This window comes from Salmo trutta, chromosome 22 (assembly GCF_901001165.1).
Source record: "Salmo trutta chromosome 22, fSalTru1.1, whole genome shotgun sequence".
Lineage (NCBI taxonomy): Eukaryota > Metazoa > Chordata > Actinopteri > Salmoniformes > Salmonidae > Salmo > Salmo trutta.
The window spans coordinates 38,481,538-38,491,229 of NC_042978.1; the positions used below are offsets into that span (position 1 = coordinate 38,481,538).

The following is a 9,692-nucleotide window of genomic DNA, read 5'->3' on the forward strand; positions in this document are numbered from 1 at the left end:
ACTCCTCAGTGGCAGCCATTTTGAAAAGAGGTCAGACAGAGGAAGATACAGAGGCCGGTATAAGAAATTACTTGCTGGGGAGGAGAGGATAAGAGGAGAGAAGAGGAGAGGAGAGGAGAGGAGAGGAGAGGAGAGAATAGGAGAGATGAGGAGAGATGAGGAGAGATGAGGAGAGATGAGGAGAGTATAGGTGAGGAGGAAAGAAAAGGAGAGGAGAGAGGAGATGAGAGAGGAGGATAGGAGAGGAGAGGAGAGGAGAGAGAAGGAGAGGAGAGTACAGAGGAGGAGAGGATACGAGAGGAGTGAGGAGAAGAGAAGAGGAGAGATGAGGAGAGTATAGGTGAGGATAGGAGAGGGGAGGAGAGAGGAGAGAGGAGTTGAGGAGAGGAGTGAGGAGGAGAGGAAATGAGAGAGGAGGAGAGGAAAGGAGAGGATAGAAGAGGAGAGGATAGAGGAGGAGAGGAAAGGAGAGGAAGAGAGAGGAGAGAGAAGGAGAGGGGATGAGAAGGGAGAGAGGAGGGTCTATAGTTACCATAGTTCCCACTATGCCAGTCAGTCCTCGCTGTCCCTCAGGTCCTGGGTCTCCCTGTAGAGAGAAGGAGCAGTAGGGTAAGATACAATACACACAAACACACACATACACACACACACACACATGAAGTATACAGTATATATTATACATGCTTTGTTTTATGGGGACAGATTTTGAAGGACGTGTTTCACAGGATTATTTTGACACATGCATTCCTGTGAGCCAACACCTAGCTATGATGACTTCCAAGCTGTTCCTGTGCTGACACTAAAGCGTCCGTTTGGGGTTAAGCCGTCCATCCGAGCGGACGCAGGACAGGAACATCACATCTAATCAGCTGCAACACGGAAATGGTAGGAGTGACCGGACACTGTGCTGCTGAACAAGGAGTCTTCTATTGCAGGCAGGCAGTGAAAGAGACACCTACTGTACTGTATGTTCTTTAGCACCGCACGGTTCATGATTCATTATTATTAGAATGATGGTTCTAATCATTGTAATTACATTGACTTTGATAATTATGATGAGGAAGATCATGATGATGTTGTGTGCCCTCTCTCCCATTCCGCAGACTGATGTAGCAGGTTCTCTGTGGAAGTGTAGTGTGGGACAGAGGGTCAGTTCTGTATGTGGTTCCATGTGTTCCATGTGTACCGGTGTGGGTCTGTTTCCCATTACTGGGTTTTGAGGGGACTGTCACCAGCACCCCCGCATCAGAGCCAGCCTGTACACCTGCTGCTTAACCTCTACAACAGATTTCGTCAGCCGCTGTCACGGAAGCCATTAAGGGCTGTTCACATTGTAAAACATGAGGAGTACCTTGGTAAATCATGACTTGTATGAAGCCTACGTAGAACAGTTACTATAAGATCAGCTGAGGATCAATTAGTGAAAGCAGTTGTAAAACATGGAGTGGTTTGTTAAATCATCTGTTGTATTTATGGAGACTACAGAATAACAGATAAGAGCAGCTGAGGATTCATAATTGAAAGCAGCTGTGCTTCTTCATTAACGACATCTTTGTTCTACATGTTCTCCAATTATTTCACCAGACATAGTGTAGGCTGTCAGTAGTTTGTTTGAAATAGCTATTTTTCCTTACAACTCATCTTATGGTCAGAGGCCACATGATAAATAGTTCCCCAGTTCTTGCACCAGCTGTGCATTCTCCCATCACAAGGATCATTAAACCATGACAATCAGTAAAATATTATACACAATCGATGGCAAACCACAAGACAACCAAGTCTGTCTGTCAAACACCAAGCAGATCTGATCCTCATGGCTGTTCTTTAGGGTCTAGCAGCATTCAGGCTCACTGCCACGACTTTGTTTATAAAGAAGCTCTCCAGAATTAGGTCACAATGCTTCAAGTAAAAATCTAGGAAAAAATATGCAGCAACAAGAGTTTTGGAACAGAGCACAGAACAGGAGGCGTGAGGAAAGAACGGAGGCTAGACAGGGTCTGGCCTGCATGTCTGTCTCCTGTCTGTCTCTCTCTCTGCCTCCTGCATAAGGTTGGGGTGAGGTTGAAGTGGGGGGTTGTGGTGAGGTTAGAGAGATGGATATCAATCACCTGAGGAGATGCCACCAATTGGTTTGAAATGTGAATTTGAAAGACTTCCTCATGGCGCGGGATGCAGACAGGGTGACATGAGGAATCGGTCGCCACGGCCACACTAGCCGGGTTCCTCTCACATTAATGATGGCTGGAGGACATGTGTGATTCCAATTCCAGCGTGACGGAAGTCTCCCACATTCATAGAGCTGAATTCATATTTGTCTCTGCAGTGGGACCTACTTTCTCTGGGGCAAAGTGTCTGATGTAACAGAGTCCAGTACCGACAGCCATTACTGCAGGCACACTACGGTCATCATTTAAACAAAACACCTATAACTTATAAGGCTTTATAGAGTATTTGTAAGCAGTTGAAGTTGGAAGTTTACATACACCTTAGCCAAATACATTTAAACTCAGTTTTTCACAATTCCTGACATTTAATCCTAGTAAAAATTCCGTCTTAGGTCAGTTAGGATCACCAATTTATTTTAAGAATGTGAAATGTCAGAATAATATTAGAGAGAATTATTTATTTCCGCTTTAATTTCATTCATCACATTCCCAGTGGGTCAGAAGTTTACATACGCTCAATTAGTATATCGTAGCATTGCCTTTAAATTGTTTAACTTCGGTCATACATTTTGGGTAGCCTTCCACAAGCTTCCCACAATAAGTTGGGTGAATTTTGGCCCATTCCTCCTGACAGAGCTGGTGTAACTGAGTCAGGTTTGTAGGCCTCCTTGCTCGCACATGCTTTTTCAGTTCTGCCCACACATTTTCTATGGGATTGAAGTCAGGGCTTTGTGATGGCCACTCATATACCTTGACTTTATTGTCCTTAAGCCATTTTGCCACAACTTTGGAAGTATGCTTGGGGTCATTGTCCATTTGGAAGACCCATTTGCGACCAAGCTTTAACTTCCTGACTGATGTCTTGAGACTTGCTTCAATATATCCACATTATTTTTTGTCCTCATGATGCCATCTATTTTGTGAAGTCCACCAGTCCCTCCTGCAGCAAAGCCCCCCACAACATGATGCTGCCACCCCCCGTGCTTCACGGTTGGGATGGTGTTCTTCGGCTTGCAAGCCTCCCCCTTTTTCCTCCAAAAATAACGATGGTCATTATGGCCAAACAGATCTATTTTTGTTTCATCAGACCAGAGGACATTTCTCCAAAAAGTACGATCTTTGTCCCCTTGTGCAGTTGCGAACAGTAGTCTGGCTTTTTTATGGTGGTTTTGGAGCAGTGGCTTCTTCCTTGCTGAGCGGCCTTTCAGGTTATGTCGATATAGGACTCGTTTCACTGTGGATATAGATACTTTTGTACCTGTTTCCTCCAGCATCTTCACAAGGTCCTTTGCTGTTGTTCTGGGATTTATTTGCACTTTTCACACCAAAGTACGTTCATCTCTAGGAGACAGAACGTGTCTCCTTCCTGAGCGGTATGACGGCTGCGTGGTCCCATGGTGATTTCTTTTGATTTTCCCATGATGTCAAACAAAGAGGCACTGAGTTTGAAGGTAGGCCTTGAAATACATCTACAGGTACACCTCCAATTGACTCACATGGTGTCAATCAGACACTTCTAAAGCCATGCCATCATTTTCTGGAATTTTCCAAGTTGTTTAAAGGCACAGTCAACTCAGTGTATGTAAACTTCTGACCCACTGGAATTGTGATACAGTGAATTATAAGTTAAATAATCTGTCTGTTAACAATTGTTGGAAAAATTACTTGTGTCATGCACAAAGTAGATGTCCTAACCAACTTGCCAAAACTATAGTTTGTTAACAAGAAATTTGTGGAGTGGTTGAAAAACGAGTTTTAATGACTCCAACCTAAGTGTATGTAAACTTCCGACTTCAACTGTAGGCCTTATAAACCATTAACGAAGGCTACATTAGGCCTTTGAAAGTAATGATCCACTCATCTGTCTGATTTCAGGCAGGGAGACATTGTGGATGTTGAGCTTCCTAGTCAAGCGCTGTTATTCACAAGATCATCTTTGAGAGATATTTCATGTAAAGTACCTGCTCTTACAATAACGTTGAACATCTCATTCCAATATCATGGGCATTAATATGGAGTTGGTCCCGCCTTTGCTGCTATCACAGCCTCCATTCTTCTGGGAAGGCTTTCCACTAGATGTTGGAACATTGCTGAGGAGACTTGAGTCCATTCAGCCACAAGAGCATTAGTGAGGTCGGGCACTGATGTCGGGTAATTAGGCTTGGAACAAAGTTGGCACAGAATCGTCTAGAATGTCATTGTATGCTATAGCATTAAGATGTCCTTTCACTGGAATTAAGGGGCCTAACCCGAACCATGAAAAACAGCCCCAGACCATTATTCCTCCTCCACCAAACTTTACAGTTGGCACTATGCATTCAGGCAGGTAGCGTTCTCCTGGCATCTGCCAAATCCAGATTTGTCTGTCGGACTGCCAGATGGTGAAGCGTGATTCATCACTCCTGAGAATGCGTTTCCACTGCTCCAGAGTCCAATTGCGGCAAATTTTACACCACTCCAGCCGACGCTTGCCATTGCGCATGGTGATCTAAGGCTTGTGTGTAGCTGTTTGGCCATGGAAACCCATTTCATGAAGCTTCCGATTCACAGTTCTTGTGCTGTACGTGTACTTTACATGGACTACTGTATCAACATCCTACAAATGTAGCCTCCAATTTCTGTCACAACTGGATTAGAGCTGGCTGCTTTTCCCCAGCAGGCCTAGCCTCCAGCAGCCTGACCTGACCATGTCCAGTCATGTCCTGTCCTGTCCACAGAGAAGAGGTTGATTTGTAGGGATAGGTCAGAGTCATTCATCTGAGTCAAATCAGAAACCTGGAGGGCCGGTGGCCATGCTGCCTGGCGGGCATCTTGTAACAGTAGTCAATCAATTTACAGTTAAGTTACGGTATAGAGGTTGAGTTACGGCCGGCTGCTGTGACGATGGCTGAGGAAACTCTCTCTCTCTTTTTGTCTCTGTGCTCTCTCTCCCTCTCTCTCACTCAGACCAAGTTATGAGTCATTTTTTAGTCTGTTAAATTATTATGTTGTTCAGGGTGAATTTGTATTTGTGTTTCTGGGTTTTTTCTGGAAAATCATGATTTTAGGGTTTTGAAATATACTGCCAGGGCATAATTATGGCAATATTTCTCTAGAAGGTTAAGGTTCTGTTGAAGACCTTCTTTGGTTGGTGATAAAAGAACCAAATCATCAGCATATAGCAGGTATTTTACATGTGTCAAATAGTGTGAGTCCTGGCGCTGGAGAATGGTCCAACATGTCTGCTAATTCATTGATATAAATGTTGAAAAGGTTTGGACTCAAACTGTAGCCTTGTCTCACACCTCGACGTTGTGAAAATAATTAAGTTCTTTGGTTCTAGATTTTTATTGCACACTTGTTTTCTGTGTACATACAATTTGTTAAGTCATACACCTTACCACCAAGCCCACTTTGGAGAATTTTGTAGAATAGCCCTTTGTGCCAAAAATAATCTAATGCTTTATTAAAGTCAATAAAGCAAGCAAAGATTTTGCCCAATTCTTTTGAGGGGCCATGTTAATTAATTTGTGTGTGTAGTGCGATGGATGGGGAGAAAGCCAATTTGACATTTACTTCTTACATTTATTACATAGATTATCTCTCGCTCCCTCTCTTTCTCTCTCTCTCTCCCTCTCTCTCTCTCTCCCTCTCTGTCTCACTCTCTCTCTCTCTGTCTCACTCTCTCTCTCTCTCTCCCTCTCTGTCTCACTCTCTCCCTCTCTCCCTCTCTCTCTCTCTCTCTCCCTCTCTCTCTCTCTCTCTCTCCCCTCTGTCTCACTCTCTCTCTCTCTCTCGCCCTCTCTCTCTCTCTCTCTCTTGTCCTCACACTCTCTCTCTCTCTCTCTCCCCCTCTCTGTCTCACTCTCTCTCTCTTCTCTCTCTCCCTCCTCTCTCTCTCCTCCCTCTCTCTCTTTCTCCCTCTCTGTCTCACATCTCTCTCTCTCTCCCTCTCTCTGTCTCTCTCCCTCTCTGTCTCTCTCTCTCTCCTCCCTCTCTGTCTCTCTCTCTCTCCCTCTCTCTCTTGCTCTCTCTCCTTCTCTTGCTCTCTCTCCCTCGCTCCCTTTTTGTCTCTGTGCTCCCTCTCTCACTCCACCTTTCTCTCTCTCTTGCTCTCTCTCTCTCTCTCTGTCTCTCTCTCTCTCTCTCCTTCTCCCTCTCCCTCTTGCTCCCTCTCTTGCTCTCTCTCTTTCTCTCCTCTCACTCTCTCTAACTCACCCGTTGTCTCTCTCTCTCTCTCTCTTGCTCTCTCTCTCTCCATCTCTCTCTCTCTCTCTCTCTCTCTCTCTCACTCTCTCTCTCCACCTCTCTTCTCTCTTGCTCTCTCTCTCTGCGCTCACTCTCCCTCTCTCACTCCACCTCTCTCTCTCTCTTTTGTCTGTGCTTCCTCTCCCTCTCTCTCACTCAGCCCAGGGCTTGACAGACCTACAAGCCTTTGGCAGGTCATCGTGCAGCACTAAGCATTACACAGTAGCTGGCAGGGTGAAGAATATATTGTTGCCATTCAAAACAAAATGACCTCGGCTGGAGAATTTGCATGGTGCCTGAAAGCACTGGCACTAGCTAGATATTTCCATTTATTAAAGCAAGTCAGAGCAGATTCCCCATTCATCAAACATTTAACTCTCCCAGTATCCAAAACATCATCAAAACATCTAATCTACAGACAAATATGGATTTAGCTTGATGTGTTTATAATACACTGTATGAGAAAAGTACTGTAATCAAGTATCAGACCCTACTACATCCCATCTTCCCTGAACTGCATCAAAATCAAACATACCAGAATGAATAAATGAGAAAATGAATGAATGTACACTACATTCAAAGTCAGTGGTAAGCTCCTACTGTAGTCAACCTCTACAACACTAAACGCACAATGTCATAAAGCTAAAAACGTTGGATCTTGATCAAAACACAACAGATGAATTAAGACATGGTGTGTAATGTAATGTTGTGTGATACTCACCCTTAGGCCAGGAAAGCCCCCCATGCCAGCACCTCCAGCAAGCCCCTGTAAAAGAGCACAGGAACACCATGAGTACAGGGTAGCAATGCACACACACACACACACACACACACACACACACACACACACACACACACACACCACACACACACACACACACACACACACACACACACACACACACACACACCACACACACACACACAGGACAATAAAGCTTTTCTCCAAATGACTATATCAATGCAGGCTGGCACACCCAGATACAGCGAATCATACTACACAACTCTCTTCTTTACTGCTTGTAAGTCTACATTAAACAATGCTTTCACAGTACTTTTACAGTGGTTTTACAGTGTATTTACAGTGCTTTTACAGTGCTTTTAAATCAATAAAAAGGCTCAGAACAAACAGAAGAGAAGAAACAAAGTGATAATCTGCAGCATACTTTTCCGGCTCAATAAAGATATCCTCTCTAACTCTGCCCAACACATCCCCACTAATCTTAATGGATTACATATCATCTCAACACACTGAGCTCTAAAACGTTACAGACCGCTGGGCCTGGGCTGAGCTCATCCATCCAGAGCTATACAGTACATTACACGCACACTAATAATTCCATATTACAGTTTTTCTCAATTGTTTACACACTAAAACTGGCCCATGAGGCACAATGACCCAAACCTGTAACTAATTTAGCAGAACCATCCACCAAATCTGCAATACTACTGGCACATGTTTTGCTTTACACTCAGATTGCAATTCTATAACAAACATCTGGGAAAATACAACACACAATTATCTAACTTTGGTACAACCTTCACAACTAAAATATCTTGTGTGTAAATGAAAAACAACACTGTTCAACAAGCTAGGCTCAATTACCAATTGATCACTTTCACTCTTCATATGTGCAAACACTAATTACGTAAATGTTCACTTTGCAATCAGACCTTTGGTATGGATAAAAAGGCCACAGGTGAGTACTCCTGTGTTTTGAGAACAATGGAAGCAAACTTGGTAGGGGTAGAGGTGGAGGTATAGGTGGAGGTGCAGATGGAGGTGGAGGTATAGGTGGAGGTGGGGGTAGATGTGGAGGTAGAGGTGGAGGTATAGTCACTTGGCTCTGTCATATCCTCACATGGTCTCTCCTATCATTGCTACGCAGACGACACACAATTAATCTTCTCCTTTCCCCCTTCTGATAACCAGGTGGCGAATCGCATCTCTGCATGTCTGCAGACATATCAGTGTGGATGACGGATCACCACCTCAAGCTGAACCTCGGCAAGACGGAGCTGCTCTTCCTCCCGGGGAAGGACTGCCCTTTCCATGATCTCGCCATCACAGTGGACAACTCCATTGTGTCCTCCTCCCAGAGTGCTAAGAGCCTCGGCGTGACCCTGGACAACACCCTGTCGTGCTCCGCTAACATCAAGGCGGTGACCCGATCCTGTAGGTTCATGCTATACAACATTCGCAGAGTACGACCCTGCCTTACACAGGAAGCAGCGCAGGGTCCTAATCCAGGCACTTGTCATCTCCCGTCTGGATTTCTGCACTCCCTGTTGGCGGGGCTCCCTGCCTGTGCCATTAAACCCCTACAACTCATCCAGAACGCCGCAGCCCGTCTGGTGTTCAACCTTCCCAAGTTCTCTCACGTCACCCCGCTCCTCCGCACACTCCACTGGCTTCCAGTTAAAGCTCGCATCTGCTACAAGACCATGGTGCTTGCCTACGGAGCTGTGAGGGGAACGGCACCTCCGTACCTTCAGGCTCTGATCAGGCCCTACACCCAAACAAGGGCATTGCGTTCATCCACCTCTGGCCTGCTGGCCCCCCTACCTCTGCGGAAGCACAGTTCCCCGCTCAGCCCAGTCAAAACTGTTCGCTGCTCTGGCACCCAATGGTGGAACAAGCTCCCTCACGACGCCAGGACAGCGGAGTCAATCACCACCTTCCGTAGACACCTGAAACCCCACCTTTTAAGGAATACCTGGGATAGGATAAAGTAATCCTTCTAATCCCCCCCCCCCCAAAAAAGATATAGATGTTCTATTGTAAAGTGGTTGTTCTACTGGATATCATAAGGTGAATGCACCAATTTGTAAGTCGCTCTGGATAAGAGCGTCTGCTAAATGACATAAATGTAAATGTAGGTGGAGGTAGAGATGGAGGTAGAGGTGGAGGTGGAGGTATAGGTGGAGGTGGGGGTAGAGGTGGAGTTATAGGTAGAGGTGGGGTAGAGGTGGAGGTATAGGTGGGGGTAGAGGTGGAGGTAGGAGGTGGCGGTATAGGTAGAGGTGGAGGTGGAGATGAGGTTGAGGTGGAGGTGGAGGTAGAGATGTAGGTGGGGGTAGAGGTAGAGATGGAGGTGGGGGTAGAGGTAGAGGTGGAGGTGGAGGTATAGGTGGAGGTGGGGGGTAGATGTGGAGTTATAGGTAGAGGTGGGGTAGAGGTGGAGGTATAGGTGGGGGTAGAGGTGGAGGTAGAGGTGGCGGTGGAGATGAGGTTGAGGTGGAGGTGGAGGTAGAGATGGAGGTGGGGGTAGAGGTAGAGATGGAGGTGGAGGTAGAGAT

The 9,692-nt window shown here is 45.6% G+C and overlaps 1 protein-coding gene across 2 annotated transcripts in view; it reads right to left on the reverse strand.

The window, feature by feature from the left end:
- The window catches only part of col24a1 (collagen type XXIV alpha 1 chain), a 126,587-nt gene extending 119,424 nt beyond the window's left edge, over positions 1–7,163 (reverse strand). Inside the window, exons 1-2 of one of the 2 annotated variants that reach the window (XM_029707929.1) lie at positions 7,114–7,163; positions 533–586 (exon numbers count right to left, since the gene is read on the reverse strand). In XM_029707929.1, the coding sequence (XP_029563789.1) occupies positions 533–586; positions 7,114–7,137 (78 nt within the window). In that variant the 5' untranslated portion in view covers positions 7,138–7,163. Of the gene's footprint in view, positions 1–532; positions 587–7,113 lie in introns of those variants that run through there. The other variant, XM_029707930.1, reaches the window with a different exon arrangement.
- Positions 7,164–9,692: the final 2,529 nt, after the last annotated feature.